Here is a 20,974-nt window from a genome sequence, read left to right on the forward strand (position 1 = left end):
ACAAAGCCAGGGATCCCGCCAGTTTTGTAAAAACTGTGGCCCTGACCAGACCCAGAGCCGTTGGAAGCTTGTCTTTTGAAACCCCACCTCGGTTTTATGCCTGCTAGGATAGATGAAGAAGTTGATGCGTACGCATGTCCTTTTCCATCATCAACTAGTTTCCTGTGCCAAAGTTCCTCCTCTGCCTTGTTCTTGGTTCTTGTCGATGGCCTCAGGGCCAAGCACCTGCGCACCCCCGAGTACGGCGGCACGGACCCTTCGGTGGCACGCAACTTTTCGACGGCGTGCGCCGCGTGTCAGAGCACCGAGAGGGGGGATATATGCTGCATGCGGTTTGGCGAGGTGTCTAGTAGGATCACTTGCGCCTCTCATATAGAAAACCGTCGTCTGTCCGGTCCACCCTGTACGCCGGAGCACCACCCATTCATTCATCCATCCATCCATCCATCCTCCTACTCCTCCTCCTCCTCCTCCACTGCCGGATGTCATCGGGTTGTAATGTTGGAAAGCGGCGGAAATTACGACGTTGCAGCCATGAGTGACATCCTGGATCACGGATTGGGCGAACAACTGGCAGCGGCCCTGCTCACTTGGGGTGGGGAACAGGAACAGGAGGCGAGACGGCAACCGAGAACGCAACCAGATCATCATAACGAGCCCGGTGCTGATGCCCGCTCAGATTCCAATTTTGACTCTGCCTCTGACTCTGGCTCTCTCACTCCTCTGACCCGTCATCATGTTGATTTCCGCAAACTGATGCGCTTCGCCGACGACAGCACCTGGAGCAAGACAGCCCTGGGCCCCCACAGACGTGATATTGATGTCAACCTGGAGGACGGCAACGACCGTGACGACAACCTGGATGCTACCGATTCCGATAGCACCTTCACCACCCAACCAGCCAAGAGCACCAATATCTGTGCCCGTTATCGCCAGCACAGGGTAGAGACCATGGAGAACCCACCGCTGCCCCCACAGAACTGGGACAAGGAATTGCCGCCAACACCTTTCAATACAACCCCTACCTCATCATCATCACATCCCCAGATGTCTTGCAGGATATCAACCTTCCCGTTCTCGCATCCATGTGACATACCAGAGTTGATACTTGATCCGGACGAGGACCATCTTCACACCGAACCCAGCCCGCTGCCATCCGGGCCCGTCACCCCCAGCGTGGTCAACGACATCTTCCAACCTCTTAGCCAGACTGCTTCCCCTGATCTCGAGTTTGGTCCCTTCGCTCCACTCGCCCTCGAGGCGGATTTTCAGCACTCCATGGAACAGCAGCAGCAGTCCAGAAAGATGTCCATCAAGACCATGGTCTCGGACGTATCAGACGGTCTCGGTATTATTGAAGAAGAAGACGACGTCAACACCGACGGCGTGTCTATGCTCACTCCGACAGAGGCCTCTTTTGGTGGAGCCGCTGGCGGAGAATCCAGCATAGATCGGTTTGGGAGGGTAGATTCAAGGGCCTACCAACCCCAAGCATGGAGCATAAGTTCATCGGCCGGTAGCACCGGGTCGAGCGAGTGGCGCCCCAGCATCAAGAGCTCACGAAAGTCGGTAACCCTCCTCTCGCGCATGCGCGGACGACACTCGGTAGTGCAGGAGGAGCCTTTGGAAAAACGGTCGCTGACTCCGTACGAGCTCAGTGCTCCAGCACCAAGACAGGACGACGACAACTGCGTCGACATGCCGCCCCCGCCGACTGGATCATCGCTGCCTACCATTCACAGTCGCACCGAGATCACCTCGACGACCAACCCTCGGTTCTTTGGCAGAATTCCGTGGTTGACAAGTGATTCGCAGCCCGAGAAGCAGGGGACCGTGTTTGGTGTTGATTTGAATTCGAGCATCAAACTGGCACCCATGAAGATTCGGGTGTCACATCGGGGAAGGGGGTCATCGTACCGGACATATCCGCTAGGCGTTTACAAGTGCTGCGAGTTCATTCGCAAAGAGGGTACCATATCTTTCCTACCTTTTGCGTTGCGAGGACTGAATAACACTGACATTGGATGCTTTGCAGGCAACAAAGCCGGCAGAGCTTTTTGCTCTCCCGGCAACGCCTTCAACGTGGCACAGCTCAAAGAAATCTTCAACACAGGACCGACTTACGGCGAGAATTTCCAGTTTGAAGGTACCGACTACACGGTCCACGATGCCGCGCGTTTGATTCTGTTATACCTTGAGGAACTGCCCAAACCTCTCATCACGTCATCAGTTGTAAGGTGTTGGGTGTTGCTGGCCCGCCAAGAGGGAGCCATCGAGCCGCCTTGTCCACGGGTCGAAACCGGACTCGACTTTTGGACCGAAGCCCTCAGCCGTCTGCCAACCGCGTCCCGCAATCTCGTCAAGCACCTACTCGCCATATTTGCCGAGGTCTTGCTGCAAACGACGGGAAACGTCACAGAGGCAGATTCACGGCATTTTGCCTCGGCAGTCTCACGGGCACTGTTCCATCAGGACACCGACGCCAGTGTCGTGGCTGGTGGTGCTCCCACAGCCAGCAAGAAGAAAACCAATAAAAGGAGCGTCCATCCGACGCTGGCTCTTGCTTTTTTGATTAAGAAGCGAGGAGAATATTCGGCGACGTTGGGCAAGGCTACAAATATGGGTACCAAGAGAGACACCCAGTTTTTGCCCACCACGAAGGAAATCATGCAATGGAAGGGATAGAGGGAGATATAATGGCGTGTTCAAAAGCTACGGGGACACCGGTTCCAAGGTGGGCATCATGGCCTAGGTAGGTAGGATGTGGACGGACAGGAGATGTGAACGGAGAAACTGGCACGCGCGTTGGTTGAGATACCCCTTTTGCTTTCTTGCTCTTTTGCCATTTTTACTGCATTTTGGTCTTTCAAGCGTCGGAGGGGTTTGCCTACACATCACATCTATCATCATCTTCACACAATCATCATTTTGCGGCGTTTTCTTTGTTATTTCCGGGAATGGATGAGCCCAATGAACACCTGGATTCTACATGTCGAAGCGGATAGTCATTTATTAGTGTTGGTACCTATAGTCTGGGTTGAAAAAGGATCAAGTGATCGGATGGAAGAAGGTTGACTGGGGAATTGTCACGATATTAAAATATCATCTAATGCTGCTGTCCATTATTCTCTGATTTTTCTGATCAAGCTTGTGGCAAGAATATGCTGTTAGTTTGCCATTTATATGAACGTGAAAGCGAGATTTCATAGAAGTTCGCCGGCAAATCTGATCTACCATGCCTCTCATCAACGACATTTAGTTCTGTTGTCGATCAACTTGGGGTACATGGCCCAGCTCTATATGACCTGCATTGCATGGTTATGCATGAAATACACATGGAGTTATCCCAGAAAGGGACAACTTTCGATGGTGGCATAAGAATTCAAGAAGCTAGCAAAAATGGAGACGACTGAGGTTAAAAGAGTACAGCGGAGCAAAACGGGGGAACACTCGGTTTCCTCAGTGTTGTTTCTCTAGAGGATCAATTGCTCTTGACCGTCCGTCCGGGCGTGCTATTCAAAACGGGGGCTGCCAACACTCCATTTTGATCCATTCAATTACACATGTGCTTGGGTGAAAGACAATGCCATTTATCTCAGGAAGGAACAAGGCTACCAAGCAGTGGGATCTTCAAGCCACTATCTATTAATAGTTGGTAAACAATCCTGGTGAACAGCATAAGACACGCCTCCTCTCGGTGTGGTCCACGGCCTCCAACATTGAACAACACCATTAGGTTTACGCTCTTACACTGTCACGGCTTTATAGTCCGCAGGTCATACACCATAAATGCCAAGAAAAACAACTAATTCTACCATGAGAAATAGAAGCCCCGAAAAAATAATGTGATAGCTCACCAGTCAACACCCCCTAGAAAGGTGACTTACCCGCAGTAAGGCTATTCTTTTCTATTTTTACATTGGTGATTCGACCGCGTCGTTGATGCTACATAACCAGCTAGTTAGTATCGAGCAACGGAATCGCAGGGTCTGTAGCAAATTGTTCAAGTACCTGTAGGTTCCAAGTTTTGCCTGTTGATCTGAAGTTAGCTACGCAGTTCTGTTGAAACGGGAACGTCTCGAAACGGAGAAAACAGAGGGATCGGAGGTGCTTACTGAGGTTGAGCCATTTTGAGTTGTTGACATATGCTCCAGAAAAGGTGATTATATGGGCAGGTGAGCTTGGGAAGGGGAGACCTGTTTGGTGATGTTGTCGTTAGCGGCGAGGTGTGAGAGGTATTTGGATAGCAGCTTCACTGTTATGCTGGGCAGAAACTCGACTGATGAGAGCATATCCAGCAGATAGCCGTAGCATAAATCGATAACAGTAAACGATTTATTTTTTTGGCACGGATAGATATGTCTGATAGTTATTGTGCTGCTGTGTTACCTCCGAATCCTCCGAGTGACTCTACATTTCAACTTTCGTATAGGCAGTGGGTGAACATCACTACGTATTGGTGGTATAAGTTTCAAACTTACTTGGTGCTTTTGTAGCAAAACATAGCGTAAACTAGACAGTAGAGGTGATCATAACGTAAGAACAAAGGCAAACAAAAGCCTATACAGGCTGTTCATGCTGGCGTTACAACTTTGTTACACATGTAGCTAGCCGGTACTTGTTGTTGACACAGGAGGTGGAGTCATAAAGGGGCTGGCAATGCCATCAGAGCCATCCAAGATGGAGCTCTAGCCAACCTGCATTGCACAGGCTTCTTCCAGGCACCCATGTTCAACAAGTGCTAGGACTCAACATCTTCCAGGCCTAATAAATAGATGCATATGTTCTAGAAACATCTACCGGTCATCATGGCTCATGCCCGTCTCTGATTCGATGGGGCCGGACATGTTCGGACTCGTAGGACTATCGACCGTCATGGTAGTGTAACCCCGGCAAAGCGCCGGGTCCGAACTTGCAGGTATGACACTTATCACCATCTGAATGGAGGCTCAACGGTTCCACGTTGAGTATATATATCTATATGGCAAGCTCAGCTCAAACCCGTCTCACACAACTTACAACATCCCTCGTTTAAACATGTCCAACGCTGTCGAAACTGAAGGAACCCTTTACAGGGGCTCATGTCACTGCGGCTTTGCCAAGTACACCATCCGGCTAGACTTCAGTAAACCACCTCCGTCTCTCCATGGAGCAAACGCCACCAGATGCAACTGTCGCGTCTGCCTCAAAATGGGCACCATGCTCACAGACCCCGGGGACGACGGGTCGTCGACATTTACCCTCCTGACACCAGCAGAGAAAGATCTCGGCATGTACGCATTCGACACAGAGCGGGTGAGGTGGTTCTTCTGCCCCAAGTGCAGCATCACTCTCTACAACAGGGTGCATGGGGTGTTTGAGGGGGTCGAGGTGCGCACGTTTAGGGTAAATGTGCTGACGTTGGATGAGAGGGCGGATGGTTCGCCGATGGAAGATCTGAAGGATCTCAAGATCAAGTACTGGGATTTCAAGGGAGTAGAGTTGCCCAAAGCGCCTCTTGATGAACCTGTCAATGGAGGAGTGTGGTGAGGGTTGGGGCACTGTGTACCCGCAGCTTACCTAGTTAGAAATGATTGGCCAATGATGCCAAGCTGACTCCACACTTCCCGCTCGATGTGCGCGGGGCAAGCAAGATGCGCCCTGTGATGTTGGGACCTAATTATTTTTGGGGAGCTGGTGTCCTGACTCCTCTGCCAAATCCCCAGCCAGCAAGTAATCGACCATGGCCAAGAGCGCGAACAAGGCAAAGAAGAGAAAGCAGAATGCACAGGCCGAGGGGCCGAACAAGGTTGCAAAGACAGCGGCAGTAGCGGCGGCGACAGCCCGGACAACACCCCCCGACAGCGACGGTGACGGCCCATCTCCCGGCTCGGCGCTCGAGCCCAGGACCTTGCAGACAGTCATCTCGCACGAGGAACTCGATATGGCCATCGACACCCTCAAGACGATTGCCCAGTACCCGAACCTGATCAAGTCCAAGCAATGCAAGGACCTGCGTGTCGCCGTCTACGATTTCCGCCAGGCCTCGGCCATCGATGCTGGAGTGAACGCCAGCCTGACGGCCCGCATCACAGCAGCCCTCGCCGATGAGCGATACACAGATGTGAGGATCCTGCTTGCCGAGATGAGGATCCGGGAGCAAGAGCCAAAGCTTGGTGCCCTATGTCGATGGGTGCGAGATCTGGACATCATCAGCGGCCTGTCTACGATACCCGGTGGTGGCGATGGCACGGCTATCCGGCGCAGCGAACGGGACGAGCAACGCCTGCGGGTCATCGACGCCATCCTCCGTGTCACCGGTCCCGTCGATACCAATCCAAACGCCGTGCCAATCTCGTGCAATCCGGGCATTGCTCTCCAAGAGATCTGGGACCTCCGTCCCTCCACACCCTCGGAACAGGTATACGCCTCGGTGCTGGACAAAACAATCTTCGAGTCGGCGCCGCCTACATTGGCCACCGGTCTCCGGGTCATTGAGACAACACCAGGTCCCCTTCGCAAGCCTCCCAATCACCATGATGCCTTGCTCTACACCACAGCTCCGAACACCATACCTCTTGCCACCGAAAGGGCCCCTGCCACATACCAACCTCACCCAGTTGTCCCTGGTCTTGGTGTAATTCGAAACGTCCTTTCTCCCGAAGAATGCAAGGCCATAATCGCGGCTGGTGAGACGGTCAACTTTCTCCCCGATGCCCCGATGCGGGAAGACGGTGATGTGAGCATTCTGGCGCACAACTTCTACTGGGTTGCAGACAAACTTTTCCACGACACTCTCTGGTCACGCGTGGCGCCCCATGTTCCGGCCTCGGTGAACGGACGCCTAGCACGTGGGCTCAACCGTCGTTTCCGAGTGTATCGCTACGTCCCAGGCGCCGAGTATCGCGCGCACATTGATGGCGCTTGGCCTCCTTCCGATGTCCTCCCCGACGACACCTACGTCTATGATGCCTCGCCCCCCGGAAAGAAGCAAAGCTCGCTGTTTACCTTCTTGATATACCTGAACGACGAGTTCGAGGGCGGAGAAACTACCTACTTTGTGCCGGCAGCGCGAGAGGGCGTGCTCAATGCCTACCCCATCCGGCCCGTGATGGGCAATGTTGCCTTGTTTCCTCACGGAGATCCCAGAGGAGCGTTGCTACATGAGGGAACTGGAGTGAGGAAGGGGGCCAAGTACGTGATTCGGACAGAGGTGGAATATGATGTTGAGCCCAGCGAGTAAAGCAGGAGGTGAGTATCGGAGGGCCAGCATGCGCTCCGGACTCGAACACAAACGACAAAAACGACTGGCCTGGAGCACACTTCGCTTCAGCGTCCGCATCTTCAAACTTGGTGCGCATTGCCCACGTTGGTTTTAACCGCCTTGCACGCCTTGCCCATCTGCCACGATACGCAGCTTGACTGGACTGGTGCAGGAGGCTGCTCGCTGATTGGGCCAAGAGAGCGGCGTTATGGATTGTCGTGGCGGCCGTCCTGACGGTCGTACCTGCCAAGCCTAACATGAGTTGGGCACCAGAATGGAGACATGGAACGCGCAAGCTGGCGGAGCCGGCTTGTTCAATGCCGAACAGCGTTTTCACTCGGTCTTGCTGGCAAGGGTTCGAGCCTGTATGGTAGCTGGCGGTCGTTGAAAATGCTTGTCAAGCGTATAGATGTGCAGCTTGAAAGCCTTGATAGCCCAAGAAAGACCCAAACAAACAACAACGGCTGCTGGCTGCCCAAGTGGCATGCTTCAGTTTGACTCCATCAACTACTTATATCGTTTGCATCCGAGTACATACATTGCACCGTTTTGGAGTTTCGGGGGGCATCTCCACCTCAAACATACATGCTTGTTGTGACGTCTCGAGGTGTTAGCACCCTCGCCGCGGTCTCCAACACCGCCATCATGTCTACCTCTACGGTCGAGAAACGATATCTGCATAGCACGAGCTACAGCGAAGCTGTAGTGTCGGACAACTACTCATTCTCGTATGTGCCACTATTTGCTCCATTCCTCCCAGCCAAGGTTCAGATTTAACACGAACCAGGCCATTCAGCAGCCCCCTCACCAGCCTGAAGTTTCGAAATGGCATGTGCTTGACTGCACATCGAGAGTTCCTCATCCAGAGCCCCAAGCTGGTCTCACTCATCACTCGTCACGATTCCTTCCCCGAAACCATCAGCCTTCCAGAGGTTTCTTACGCTGCTGGCCAGATCCTGGTTGCCCACCTCTACAGCGGCCGCTGGACGGAGCTGGCATGGTTCGGTCCTGATGGCGGCGGCCTCGAGGATATTGCCAGATTGGAAACAGCCCTCGAGGTCTACCTGGCCGCCAGGAAATACGAACTCTGCAGTCTCGAGGCTCTCGCTCAGATCCACATTGAGCAAGACGCAGCCAGGCTGGACATCTTTACTGTCATCGATGTCGCCAAGAGAGTGTATCCCGTGCCTGACAGCAACGACACTTGGTTCCAGCAGCATATCAAATCCCGCATCAAGGCCGATTTTGACAAGCCGGACGCTGCTCTGCTGGCCAGGCTGGATACCAACTTTGCTGATGAGTCCTCTATCATCAAGCTGGTCTTGAAAGGCATGCTCGAGACCTATCGGGACAAGACTGAGGCTCTGGCCCAACAGGCTGCAGCGTTGAAGAGACCTTGCACACCATCTAGTGACGGGTCTTTTGAGGAGGTTGAGTGCCCATCGCTGCGGACTGTGGTTGAGGATAAAGCTGTTGTCTGTAGCAAAGAGGACAGCCAAACCACATCTGCCCCCACGGCACCGCCTGCTTTGCTACCTACCGAGGTGGCCGTCGAGGTCTCAATAACACATGCCAATCCATTGCTCGATAAGTCGGTTTACGAGATTGCACCTGAGGCATTACATGCGACTGAAGAGCCGACAGTGCCGAATGTTACTCCCGTGCCTGAGCCAGAGCTTGAGGCGCAAGTATCGGACCACAACGGCAACAGCAGCGGCGCCACGACAACAGGGATCAAACTGAAGAAGTGCAAACACAAGTCGACCAAGGCGCGCTGGAAGTGCGAGGAGTGCGGAAGGTGCACCAGACCCTCATGTGTGTCATGCAAGTGCAGGATGTGCACGGTCAAATGTCGTGAGGAAAACCATCGAGCTGTTTCTGACCCAGTGGTTGAAGAGGAGGTTTCACCTGAGGTGGTGCCTGAGGTCGTTGTGGCAGAGCCCGCTCCAGTCCAGGCGGAGGATGATGGCTGGGATTTTGCGGGCACAAGTAGTAAGACCATTGCGAGGAATGCCCAGATCGATGCGGCGGCGGCGGCGGCGGTGGTGGTGGTGGCGGAACCAGAGCCCGAACCAAAGCCCGAACAGACGCCTGTGCCAGAACCACAGCCCATTGTCGAAGATATTCCGCGAGACTCTCTTGATATCGCCAATAACGACAGGAAAAAGGAGGCGAAGAAGGGGAAGAAGAAGGCTGTGGTTCGCCCAGAGACTGAACCCGTGATGCGGGAGATTGAGCCAATCCCCCTGATGGAACCGGCTGCAGGACCAAAATCGAAGCCATCGATGGAGGACAACCCCTGGGCGTTTCCATCGACAAAGTTCACGAAAAAGAAGGCAAAGGCCGTCGTCGGCACTGGATCGGAACCTTCAAGTGAGACCGGGAACGCCCAGCTCATCGCCGAGATTGAGCGTGGTTTTCCTCAGGGTGGGTGGGACTTTTGGGGAACGTCAAAAAAGCGATAGGTTAGCTTCTAATATGTGATGTGATAGCAGGTGGTTAGATTGTCATTGATCTTCTCAAGTATTATAGTTCGTTTCCAGTTCCCTCCTCGCCATGTTCACTACTAGATAATCCCTCCCCTTAGAAAATCCATCCAACGTCGCAAAGAACAGCGTCGAAACAATCCCCACCACCGACACAGCACTGCTGCACAGTATACTCATTTCTCGGGTATGATTTGAGAAACAGCGCGAGCAACGTATTCCACAGCATCACAACCCCGACCACTACCGCGATCCCAACACCTTTCTTGCAAAGCCCCACGACAGCGACGATGTATTTTCTTGCTGTCCCCTCTTTTCGGGTGACACCCTCTTCCTCTTCCACCGCCATCCTTCTCTCCCCTTCTATCAGAACCACACCTCGGTCTCCCCGGCAGAGTAATAATCCCATCAATAATTGAACAACCACCTCCACCCCCGCAGCCCATGACGTCCGTCCATACTGCTGTAAATCCCACTCTGTGGGCGCGGGCCGAACCCATCGTCAGGCATTTTGTGACGCTCGAGACCGGAGGTCGGCGATTGATCTTGATGATAAGATAATGAATTTTGAGCAGGGATGGAAAAAAATGAAGCTCCACAGCAGAGAGGGTTGGTTGTTCTGGGTAAAATGCAAATGCAAAAGTGAAGGTCGTGCCCGGAATCGAACCGGGGTTGCCGGAATTGTCCGATGCTATCAGAATCCGGAGTGATAACCGCTACACTACACAACCGACGGTTGTATCTGTCCAGTCCAGAAGGAATGTGACCCTTTGCTATCCACACTAAACAATTGTCATGCATGTTTTCTGGATCGCCACTTCGACATTGAAGAAGCCGCAACGATTACTCTTTACCTGACATATCACTACCTGGTATCCTTTACCGAGTCTCCTGTGTGTCTGGAATCTCACCCTCACCACCCCCCTCCTCGTCTCTTTCTTCCTCTTCCTGTTCCTCGTCCTCCTCGCTCTCTTCCTCAATATCCACTATCCCAATCGGCACAGCTTGCACCGCCGTACCCGTCCTCTTACTCCCGATCAACATCTTGTACGCCTCCACCACCTCAGGAAACACGTCCTGCTTCCGAAAGAATTCCGACTGCGCCCTCATCTCCACCTCCAGCGTATCCTCTGCCCCCCTGGACGTCTGTGAAAGCAAAACCTGGCTACCCCCAATACTCTGACTGCCTCCCATCACAGCCGGAGTACTCCCTGTTCTGTGCGACGCAGAGGCAACACCGGAATACCTAGGAAAATGCATCCCCAACGCCACCACACTCTCCGGCCCGGTGAGTCCCCGACAGATGTGCAGAACCGCCCCGGAGAGAGCGGGACACTCCTTCTCAAACACCTTTTGGTGTCTCAACTCCCGCAGCAAACTGCTCCGTATCAAGTGTTGGTTGATCTCCAGTATTGCCTTCAGCGCGTTCAACCGTGTGCCCAAACTAGCGGGCCAGACGGAGGCGGCGTGGATGTACCTGATGTTGGTCTGCACGCCGCGGGCGGTCATGATGGCTTCAAGGTCGGAGGGGGATATCGTGTCGAGGGATAGGGGCCGGAAGGCGGATTTGACGGCTGTGACGATCGCGTCAAAGGCAACGGTTTGGTCGGGGACCGGGGTGTTGAGCTCGTCGAAGCGGGCGGAGAGGTAAGAGGCAGTTTTGCGGCGGCAGGGTTTGCCCGAGGTGACGAGGTGGGAGATGAGCTGGCGGACTTCACGGTCGGAGAGGACGGTGCTGAGGATTGTGCGACAGTCTTGGATGGGCAGCTGGGAGGCGACGGTAGGGAGGCCCATGATGGCAGAGGGGGTGAGTTTGGAGGTTGCTTTTGGTTTCATTTTGAGTCGGTTGGGGATAAGGGCACTGGTGGTTGGGATGAGGGTGAGGGGGGAGGAGCAACCTGGGTCGGTTTGTGTGCGCTGTCGCTTCGCGGCGCTCTTGCTCTTGCTAGGTGTCCGTGGGGTTGGGGCATGGATGCCGTCGCCTTTACCGTTGTCGTCGCCGTCGCCGCCGCCGTCGTCCTGGAGTCGCTTCATGATGCCGGGCTGATGGGGGATGGGTCTCAAGGGTATCAGCATCTCAATGCGGGACCCAAACAACCGGGCAAAAGCGTCACCGCTGCCGCTGCCCGCAAGGGAAGGTGAACAAGGTGCAAGTGCCTGCCTACAAAAGATGCACACCGGTGCTGGAGGTTTAGGCTTCACCGGACCCCCACCGCATTCTGCCCCGCAAGGTTCGACATCAAGACATGACTGGAAACGAAACTGCGTGTACTGTCACCATGAGCGCCCAAGGTGTGTCGCCATCAACAGACCGCTGCCTTATATTTGCGGCCACAAAATTATGCAGGATTAGAATAATTAATTACAGGAAGAAACTAGCACACCGTCACCGCAACCCGTCTCCAACCCACCCAAAAAATCAAGTCTAGTTGGAGATCTTGCAGAGCTTGCCGACCTGGGTGGTTAACCAGCTGGGCTGGCCCTGGATGGTCCACCTCTCGGCACCGACGGCAGTGGGAGCCCAGAAGAGATCGTTGGGGTCGACCTCCCGCTTGATGCTGAGCAGGCGCTGGTAGTTGGTGCCGAAGAAGGCCTCGCCAAAGTTGGGTTCCATGACATCGCCCTCGTTGCCGTAGCCACCGGGGCCCCAGGCACGGAGACGCTCCATCCAGTCGTGGGTAATCTTGTTGTTGGTGGCGGCCAGCTCGGGCTCGGGGGTGCCAGGGGCCCAGCCGGCGCCCATGATGGCGAACCAGATGGCGTCGCGCCAGTGGGAGTTGGCGGCCGAGTTGGGAGTGCCCTCGGTCTGGCGGGGGTTCATGTTGTACTGGATGAGCGCGGAGCCCTCCTCGATAATGGCGCGCATTTCGTCGAATAAGGCGTCGCGGTTGGTCGAGTTGTTCCAGACGCTGGCGGGGAACATGCGGGAAGCGGTGCGCATGTTGCTGTTGGCCACGGACTCGGCAGGGAAGTACTGGGTCCAGACATCATAGAGGTTCTCCTTCTCGAAGAAGTTGGGGGTGAAGGCGAGACCCATGGCAGTCCACTCATCGAGGAGAGGCTGGACGTGAACCTTGAACTGGGCGAGGGTCATGTTGGGCATCATGAAGGGGTGGAAGGTCCAGCTGTAGCCACCGGCGGCGGTAAATAGAGGGAAGACGGTGGAGTAGCCATAGACGCCCTGGGCGGCATAGCCGGGGAACTTGCGCCAGTAGGCATACATGGCCTGCCAGAAGACGGCGATGCTGTTCTCGGACTCGGGGCCGGCGTTGAGGGTCATGGAGAAACCAGCAAACTTCTGCTTGGGGTGGACCTTGACGGTGATGGAGGTGACGACACCGAAAGTGCCCCCGCCGCCGCCACGGAGAGCCCAGAACAGGTCGGTGTTCTTGGTCTCGGTGGCAGTAACGAAGCGGCCGTTGGGGAGGACGACATCGATACTGAGGACCTGGTCGGAACCAAGACCATACTTGCTGCTCAGGGGCGAGTGGCCACCACCAGCAAGGTAACCACCGGCAACACCAACACCGGGGCACTCACCACCGACAGCGGTGACACCGAGGCTGTTGGCGGCCGCATAGAGCTCACCAACCTGGACACCGGCACCAAGCTTGAGGGCAGGGCCATTGTAGGAAGGGCTGCGGAACGACTTGACATACTTGATGTCCTTGAGGTTGTGGGTCCAGATCGAGAGGGCACCGGCGCCAGTCGACTTACCAAGGAAGTCGTGGCCCGTGTTATGGACGACAAGACGGAGGTTCTGGTTGCGGGCAAAGTTGACGGCAAGCTGAACTTGATAGACGTTGCGGATCTTCACAGAGTAGGAGGGGAAGCTGCCCATCTCGCAGGTGCCGGTCTGGCCGTTCTGGGGCATGCACGTCTCGCCCTGGTAGAGGGGGGACATGACCGAGGTGGGATCACTCGCGTGAAGAGCAGACTGAGCCCAGTTGGCAAGCACATATTGGCACTTGGCAGCATTGTAGACGCCGCTATTGGGGTAGCAGACGGCACCGATGGGGACAGTCTCGATGAGGGCGCCACCGGTCAGGAGGTTGAAGACGGTCCAGCTCAGACGGGATGGCCAGGCACGGTCACCGGGGAACACCTTGCAGTCGCCGACCTGGAAGCCCCTTGAGAAGCTTCTCTTGGTGGTTACGCCGGAGACGTCTTCGTCGAAGGTGAAGAGATTGATGTCGCTGAGGTCAAGAGCGGTAAGGTTGGCGAGGACGGCATCGGTCAACAGCAGGACCTCACCGGCATCTTCAACCACCTCGGCCTCGGCAGCCGGGGCGACGGTGGTCTCGTTGGCAGCTACAATACAGTCAGCAACCAAGGCAACCTAGCGTAACCAACATCCACCCCCGGCGGATAGGGTGATATTGAGGCATCCTAGCTTCCACGTTGGAGCAGCATGGCATCGTGGGAAAGAAATATTGGCTGGACATACAAAGGACAGACCCGTCTTCGGCGAGAATGGTTGGCTCTGTCTGGGCCAAACCGAGGCGAGCAAATGTACCCGCAAGGAGCAGGGCGCGGGAGAGGGATACAGCAATCATGGTTGTCAAAGTTGATCCAATGATGCTGGTGAGAGGAGCGGGAGGGAGTGAGGTTCACGACACCAAGAACTGCGATCTAGCAAAGGTTATGTAGCCCGCAGATCCGGGAGGTGCCGGATTGCTGCCCCCCTTTCAAAATTGCGTTTGCCCCCTCGATACCCAGCAGAAGAAGAGCCTGCTCGGATCAGTTGCCGAATCCTTATCAATCCTAGCATGAACTGGTGGTGTTGGTGGCAGGGACCCAGGCAATTCACAACATGTCCGCGACCAGCATCCCGGGCTGCCATGCGGCGGTGTGGGGTCTAGAGCGAATTGCGACGACTGCCCTCGTAAGAGCCAGTTGAGGTGACGGGAGAAATGGCATCATTACCGATGACATGGTAATTTACACCCCAGGCAAGTGTGGAAAGATGGATAGGTATGGAAATTGTATTCCTGCCGTTCCGGATTGGCTGGACAGGTCTTGCGGCGCATGGCACGTGGGCATGATATGATGATGGAAGGACGTTGTAGTATGGAGAGGGGCATTGTTATGTTACCATGATGTTTATTACCTGTACACTGCGACAACACAAAAGACTTGAAGTTTCTAGACCCCGGTATAGCATCTCTGGACCTTTTTGTTTTGGGGGGGAACGCGGGGCCCTTCGGGGAGCAGAGGTTCATCCGGTGATGTGGGAGGTGGGATAAACGAGACGAAAGCGGGGGAAAATGTTACCCTTCTGTGCGCTCGCCGGGACCGGCGCTTCGTCCGGTCTTCTCTTAGCACGGATTCAGTGGGTTCAAGGGGAGTCTGTGGGGTCCGGAGCGAAAATCGACAATCCCTTCTGGAACTCTCAAAGCCAGAACCATCTTCCCCACCGTCGTCGCCGGCAGAAATGAGGGCCTATAAGGAGGGTTCGTTTGTAAAAAGGACACGGGCATTCGGATATAAATACCTTATGAATCATCGTGACTACGTACATACCGATATACATATCACCGACCGACCAGCTGGTTAAATCCTCGTCGTTTACCGCATGGCTGCACCCCAGATCTAGCCACCAAGCCACTGTTGCCCCCTTTTCCTCTTGCCTTTAGACACGGCCGCCTAAACTGCTGGAATTTGCGATTCCTCAGCAGATCAAAAAACGTGTTTGCCGTTGCCTCAACTAATGCAAGCTAAAACAGACTAAGGACTCCTTGGGCTTGCCAAGCCACTCGGTCAGTCCCTAGCCCGGCATTATCCTGCAACGTCAAGCTGCCCTGGCAGTTACTGTGGAGAAAGGCACTCTTGCAAACCCGAGGGACTGTTTCCCATCTGCATGTTTTGTCTGACAGGTTGACGGCACTTCTTGTCCCAAAGTGCGCTTATACGGTTATTTACCTTGGGTAGGCTAACGACAGGTGCGGCTCGGTATCCCGCTTCAATACCAACAACAACGTCAAATATCTGCCTCGCCTGAGGGCTTTTTTAGCACATCAAGGTTGTTCGCTCTGGAAAAAGAAAAACCCATGGGATGCTTGGCCAGCTGCTTGTGCCTCCGACCTGTGTCGAGTCATGGAGCACCCTGTCTTTGTCCTCTTGGCCGAGGTCCTGGGTTGTGGGTCTTCGGCCGGGGGGTCTTTACTGTGGGAACTTTATCCTCTGGGAGACATTCATTTGTGTGTATGTCCGTCTCTGGACCCCCAAAACTCTATCGACAGGAATCTCACCAGCGAAAGTGTGATCGGCGACAGCGACAACGATAACACGTGGTGATGCCTCTGCAGATCCGATCTTGTTGTCTACCCACACATGCGTAACAGGGGAACTCCGCAAAGATCTGCCGATTGACGATGACGAGAGATCTCTGGGAATACATAGTTGTCGTGATCAGAAGGTTGATGCAGTGGTACGATATAACGACACCGCTTCTTCGTCGACCTAAAATGGCAAAGCCTTTGCACTTTATAAAACAGCAAAGACCATTACTCCTTTAATAGGCATTACATAAAAAACCAACCCTCACACTCCACCCTTCTCACTCCATATCGGACGGGCATCTCCACCAAAGTCATGCTGGGAGCTTCCAATGAAAAGCGTTTTCACCCAGGCGGGGAGAACGGCTTGCTCTCGCCGGGACGGTCTAGCTTGTCTTACTACTTACTCGTCCGAGGAACCGTTGATCATTGCCCGGAAGGGGATTTCCCTTGACACCAAGATTTATGTAGCAACTGACTCTAGCTTGCAGCCAAGACTACTTCGCCGACTTTGCCGCACATTCGCTGGGTTCGGAGTGTGTGTGGAGGCTTGGGTATGTATGACAAGGGCTTCAATGTCCACTTCCCACGTGGAATAAAGGGATTCTGACTTCTTGTCGAAATGAGGGCTTCTTTTTCTCCCTTTGGAACTTTCTTCTTTCCTGCAGGCAGGAAAAGCAAAGGTGCGGCCACCAGTCCACTATTGTAAGAACTTTGCTGTCGCCCCCTTTTCCACCCTGGGAATCCGCTCTAATGTAACGTACGTTGTGGTGTTTATTTGGCACAACCCAGCCAGTTTTGCGAGCATCTGGTGATGATCATATTTCATAAAGCAAGGAAGCTGCTGTATTTTTTTGGTTTCTACTGCTACTGTTATATACCTATTTGTGCCTCGGTGTTTCTGGTACTTCCAAGGATTGTTCTTAATTGTCGTTCCCTTCCCTTCTCGTCGTCAACTCCACACCGGCTTCGATCATCCCGCCCACAGCCCGCTGCGATTCGGCCCGTGTTCCAGACTATGCCGTTTGTTCTATCCTGTTGTTAGACCACGGGATATCTCAGGGTGATATCAGTCGCTCGCAAAGATGACCCTCCTTCCTCGCCACCCACCGCACCCCAACGTGCTTGATATCCCAACACCACCACTACAACAAGCCGGTCTCTTCATTATTTTCTTCTTCACAGCTATCGCCTTCGTTGCCTTCCTGCTCCGGCTCTTTTCCCGGCACAAAACTGGACAATGGGGTCTCGACGATGCTATGGTGGGCTGTGCCATGCTGTTCTCGCTCCTGATGATTGGGCCTTTCTATATGTGTAGGTCTAGTTCGATAAATTCCTGCTCGTGGCGAATGCTAACAACATATAGACATCAAACTCGGATACTTTGGCTGGAGACAAGAAGACGTCCCACCAACATATGATCCAACGCCGGCATTTTGGTGGTTCTTCCTAGCACAATTGTTTTACAACCCTATCTTGGCCTTCGTCAAGGCTTCGGTACTCCTGTTCCTGCTGAGACTCGGTGGTCAGAAGCCTGGCGTTAGAATGGTCATCTACGTCCTCAATACCTTCAACGCTCTGCAGGCTATCGCTATCTTTCTGGTTGCACTGCTCCAGTGCTTGCCGATCGAGGCCAACTGGGACTTCGCCCTGAAGGCTGACCCCAACACCCGGTGTATCGACAACAGCTTCCACGTCATTGCGTCCTGCTTGACACTGCTCACTGACATTTTGGTTGTTGTCATTCCATTTTGGATTTTCTTGGGCCTCAAGATGAAGAAGGCGGCCAAGGTTGCTGTCTTGGGTATCTTCCTGCTCGGTCTTGCGTACGTTTCCCTTTTTTGTGACCACCGTTCTCCCAACTTCCGCTAACATTTGATATCCACAGTGTCACCATTATCGGCGCGGTCCGACTCAACGGCATCATCAAGCTCTTTTACAGCACGCCCGACGGCAAGGACCCATTCCACGACGTAACCGTCACCCTCTCTGTTGTCGAAGCCAACATCGCCATCGTGTCTGCCTGCGCGCCAGCCCTGCGACCGCTGTTCCGCATGTGGATGCCCGTCCTCTTCGGCGGCACCACCGAGCGCTACGGCAACAAGTACACACCCAACAGCAAGCTGCCTTACTACGCCGACCAGAGCAACACCAAGGGCGGCAACGGCACCGGCATGCGCGCGGACGACGTCACGCTCAAGAGCATCAAGGCGACGAGGAACCGCGATGGGCACACCGAGTGCCGGAGCGCCAGCCCGAGCGGGAGCGAGGAGGAGATCATGACGTACAATGGCATTATGCGGACGACGGATGTCAGGGTACAGTACGACGGCGCGAGCGGGTTTGCGGTGTCAACAGGGGACAAGAGCAGGCCGAGTGTAGACTCCAAGGGGGTGGACTTTGTTGTTGCTGTTGAGGAGAAGAGGACAGTGTAATGGCATGAATGTGGGAATCAACAACAATGTCAAAAAAAAGGTGATCAAAAAGGTGGTTAGTGGGAATTTTCGACGGGACACTTTAGAGACGCACCCCCCCTAATAGGGGTTAAAGTTATAGGTACAACAAAATTTTTTGACTCTTGCTACATTAATTAGCTACTCTTAACTCCTTACCTTTCTTTATATTTCTCTAACTAGATCTTGGCAAAATTCCAAGACTCTAGTTTTTTTATATTTAAATTGCTTAGATTTATAGTTTTGCTGAATATATTTTTACAATATAAATAGTATTAACTTACTTATTTTTCCTACTAACTTTATACCATCCCGGTATTATACCTTTTTTTTGTTTTAATCGAAGGTATAAATTGTATGCTCTATTCAAATATTTTACCTATTTAAAATTTTCAAATTATATAATAATATTAATAAATTCTTTTTTTTATAAAAACCTAGGTAACTATGTTGTTACGGAAAAAAAGCTTCTTAGTAAAGCTTAAATTAAAAAGTCTGGGGTTGTAAAATATTTAAATATTAATCCTACAATTAATTAGCTATATTTCTTGCTCTTACTTTTACACTGTGCTACTATTATACTTTTTTTTCTTTTATTAAAGCATACATCTTACATTTAATATGACTATTTTATTCGTTTAAAAATTCTAAACTATATAGTAAAAATAACTAATTTTTTTAAATTATAATTTTATATAATTCTTAACTTAAAGTTCAAGTATATTAAAAATATTAATTTGAATTTTATTAAAATTAAAAGGCTAAAGTATAATTTACCTGTAAATATTTGCTTACTATTTTTTAATAAGTAACTTTTTAAAGGGTTAGAATTATAAAAATTTTAAACTATATAGTTCATTTAGCTTTTGTAATATAAAAATATAGATATAGTGAAATGGTGAGAAAACACACAAACCAACTACAACACCACAAATATACCCTCAACAGGGTCTCTGAATGAACACACCTGCGTGACAGTGACTCGCTCGCAGGCCGCACTCCACGCAGGACAAAGAAAAGACTCTATGGGCTCGCAAGCCACATAATAAGAACCTGATCGGCCTGATCAGAGGGCCAGAATTGCCTGCACGCGTGCAAGGCACAAAAATATGAAGAAATAAAAGTCGATGTCCTGTCTAAAATAGAATGCCCGAAGCAGACCGCTTATATATATGACCCCTGAACCCCCGAGAGCTCCACTTCCTTACTCAAACCCTCAGGCCTGTAGCCGCACCCCAAACCAATAGTTTTGAATATATTATAATATTTAATGCACTTAAACTTCACTTTATAGCGAATGATAAATGTTTTTCGATACTTAATAAAAACTAATATAATATTAAGATTATATTTCTTTAATATTAATTATTTAGTAGTTCGTTTGATTAATTTTTTTTTATATAACGGAGAAATAGATTTTAATTCTAACATAGCTTTTTCAAAGGGTTCCAACCCTACTATTTAGAGCTATTTTAAATCTTTATTACTTACGTTTTATTTTACTGTTTTAATAGTAAGGAAAAGCTACTATTTAATCTTATGCTTTAGAGTTTCAACGTATAGTAAGTAAAGTTTGCGCCTAGTAAAACTTCGGTAACACTTAATTTTTTTGATGCTGTAAGCGCTGCGCTCTAATAATACGAAAGTATCTTTTTTGTATTGTGACGAACCCCTATCCAGAACCTCTAAAAGGGATACTAATTAAAGGCACTTCTGAATAATCCTAGTTCGGTGCAGCTAAACAGTGCACAATAAGATGTCTCAATATAAACACTAATACTGTAAATATAAGCTGTGATTGCATACTGCAGAACTGTCTATCTACTGTTAAAATACAGCTTTTGTTTGTGGATTTTACAGTGTATCTGAGCCCTGTATATTACAGGGCCTCAGAGGCAAAACAATGGCTTGAATCAGCAGTGTTTAGGCTCGGCCTCCGGAAGCAATCCGAGGTCCCGGGAAGCCGAGCGCTAAGGCCGGTGCCCTGCAGTAGTCAAATGGTAGCGGCAACATGGCCTGTAACGTGGCCCCTAACCTTATATTTAGTTAGCGCACTTAGCGGGCGTTCGGGCCCGGGAAACGCGCGTTTAGGCCCGGGAACGGAGTCACCTTCGGGAAGCAAGTAAAAGGCCGATGGCCTATAAAACTTCTGCCTCACACCCTATCCACTGTGGTATTTTTTAGTCTATAAAGTTCAATTAATATACTAGTTCACCACACTCATCAGTGCCTCACAAGCCTATATTACAGTGATTCTCTTCTATATATTACAGGGCGCCGCCTCTATAATCCTCCTTCCTTCAGTACCACGGCAACTGTCGAATGCTGCAGTCAAAGTCTTCTTCGCTTTTAGTGTACTGCGCCGATAGCTATTTGAGCCTATATTTACAGGCCTCAATAGCACTTATTTCAACAGTAGGTAAGGATACTATTCCTGTATTTTATATTGTGCTCCAGCCTTTTTTTCCTTTACAAAAGAAGCTACTTATTACAATCTATTTATAATAGAAAATG

At 51.8% G+C, this 20,974-nt stretch overlaps 8 protein-coding genes and 1 non-coding gene across 9 annotated transcripts; 6 read left to right on the forward strand and 3 right to left on the reverse strand.

Annotated features, from left to right (window-relative positions):
- Positions 1 to 27: 27 nt before the first annotated feature.
- QC764_300100 (uncharacterized protein) lies at positions 28 to 3,121 on the forward strand. Its single transcript, XM_062945138.1, has 2 exons — positions 28 to 1,969; positions 2,036 to 3,121. The coding sequence occupies exons 1-2, from the start codon at positions 97 to 99 to the stop codon at positions 2,683 to 2,685; spliced, it is 2,523 nt and encodes an 840-aa protein (XP_062801055.1). The 5' UTR covers positions 28 to 96; the 3' UTR covers positions 2,686 to 3,121.
- Positions 3,122 to 5,190: 2,069 nt separating this feature from the next.
- Positions 5,191 to 5,529, forward strand: QC764_300110 (uncharacterized protein; the record flags this gene model as incomplete). The annotated part of the gene is made up of 1 exon (XM_062945139.1): positions 5,191 to 5,529. The coding sequence occupies one exon, from the start codon at positions 5,191 to 5,193 to the stop codon at positions 5,527 to 5,529; it is 339 nt and encodes a 112-aa protein (XP_062801056.1).
- A 193-nt stretch (positions 5,530 to 5,722) lies between these two features.
- QC764_300120 (uncharacterized protein) lies at positions 5,723 to 7,222 on the forward strand (the record flags this gene model as incomplete). The annotated part of the gene is made up of 1 exon (XM_062945140.1): positions 5,723 to 7,222. The coding sequence occupies one exon, from the start codon at positions 5,723 to 5,725 to the stop codon at positions 7,220 to 7,222; it is 1,500 nt and encodes a 499-aa protein (XP_062801057.1).
- A 606-nt stretch (positions 7,223 to 7,828) lies between these two features.
- QC764_300130 (uncharacterized protein) lies at positions 7,829 to 9,708 on the forward strand (the record flags this gene model as incomplete). Its single annotated transcript, XM_062945141.1, has 2 exons — positions 7,829 to 7,971; positions 8,031 to 9,708. The coding sequence occupies 2 exons, from the start codon at positions 7,829 to 7,831 to the stop codon at positions 9,706 to 9,708; spliced, it is 1,821 nt and encodes a 606-aa protein (XP_062801058.1).
- Positions 9,709 to 9,905: 197 nt separating this feature from the next.
- QC764_300140 (uncharacterized protein) lies at positions 9,906 to 10,229 on the reverse strand (the record flags this gene model as incomplete). Its single annotated transcript, XM_062945142.1, has 1 exon — positions 9,906 to 10,229. The coding sequence occupies one exon, from the start codon at positions 10,227 to 10,229 to the stop codon at positions 9,906 to 9,908; it is 324 nt and encodes a 107-aa protein (XP_062801059.1).
- A 146-nt stretch (positions 10,230 to 10,375) lies between these two features.
- On the forward strand, positions 10,376 to 10,460 carry QC764_0046410. Its single transcript has one exon. It is a non-coding gene; the product is annotated as a tRNA-Gln (tRNA).
- Positions 10,461 to 10,608: 148 nt separating this feature from the next.
- Positions 10,609 to 11,969, reverse strand: QC764_300145 (uncharacterized protein; the record flags this gene model as incomplete). Its single annotated transcript, XM_062945143.1, has 2 exons — positions 10,609 to 11,851; positions 11,932 to 11,969. The coding sequence occupies 2 exons, from the start codon at positions 11,967 to 11,969 to the stop codon at positions 10,609 to 10,611; spliced, it is 1,281 nt and encodes a 426-aa protein (XP_062801060.1).
- A 44-nt stretch (positions 11,970 to 12,013) lies between these two features.
- On the reverse strand, positions 12,014 to 14,798 carry QC764_300150 (uncharacterized protein). Its single transcript, XM_062945144.1, has 2 exons — positions 14,177 to 14,798; positions 12,014 to 14,040 (listed from the first exon to the last, which is right to left on the reverse strand). Exons 1-2 carry the CDS (start codon positions 14,283 to 14,285, stop codon positions 12,155 to 12,157), a joined length of 1,995 nt encoding a protein of 664 aa, XP_062801061.1. The 5' UTR covers positions 14,286 to 14,798; the 3' UTR covers positions 12,014 to 12,154.
- A 2,069-nt stretch (positions 14,799 to 16,867) lies between these two features.
- QC764_300160 (uncharacterized protein) lies at positions 16,868 to 18,793 on the forward strand. Its single transcript, XM_062945145.1, has 3 exons — positions 16,868 to 17,321; positions 17,374 to 17,833; positions 17,896 to 18,793. Exons 1-3 carry the CDS (start codon positions 17,093 to 17,095, stop codon positions 18,440 to 18,442), a joined length of 1,236 nt encoding a protein of 411 aa, XP_062801062.1. The 5' UTR covers positions 16,868 to 17,092; the 3' UTR covers positions 18,443 to 18,793.
- The last annotated feature ends 2,181 nt before the right edge of the window (positions 18,794 to 20,974 follow it).

Source organism: Podospora pseudoanserina, chromosome 3 (assembly GCF_035222485.1).
Source record: "Podospora pseudoanserina strain CBS 124.78 chromosome 3, whole genome shotgun sequence".
Classification (NCBI taxonomy): Eukaryota; Fungi; Ascomycota; class Sordariomycetes; order Sordariales; family Podosporaceae; genus Podospora; species Podospora pseudoanserina.

Excerpts from the sequence above, each read along its gene's own strand:
- QC764_300100 (XM_062945138.1), top strand. The coding sequence starts at position 97 with ATGCCTGCTAGGATAGATGAAGAAGTTGATGCGTACGCATGTCCTTTT. Across the intron at positions 1,970-2,035 it reads CGAGTTCATTCGCAAAGAGG|GCAACAAAGCCGGCAGAGCT; the intron begins GTACCATATCTT and ends GATGCTTTGCAG.
- QC764_300150 (XM_062945144.1), bottom strand. The coding sequence starts at position 14,285 with ATGATTGCTGTATCCCTCTCCCGCGCCCTGCTCCTTGCGGGTACATTT. Across the intron at positions 14,041-14,176 it reads CGAAGACGGGTCTGTCCTTT|CTGCCAACGAGACCACCGTC; the intron begins GTATGTCCAGCC and ends ACTGTATTGTAG.
- QC764_300160 (XM_062945145.1), top strand. The coding sequence starts at position 17,093 with ATGACCCTCCTTCCTCGCCACCCACCGCACCCCAACGTGCTTGATATC. Across the intron at positions 17,322-17,373 it reads GATTGGGCCTTTCTATATGT|ACATCAAACTCGGATACTTT; the intron begins GTAGGTCTAGTT and ends AACAACATATAG. Across the intron at positions 17,834-17,895 it reads ATCTTCCTGCTCGGTCTTGC|TGTCACCATTATCGGCGCGG; the intron begins GTACGTTTCCCT and ends TGATATCCACAG.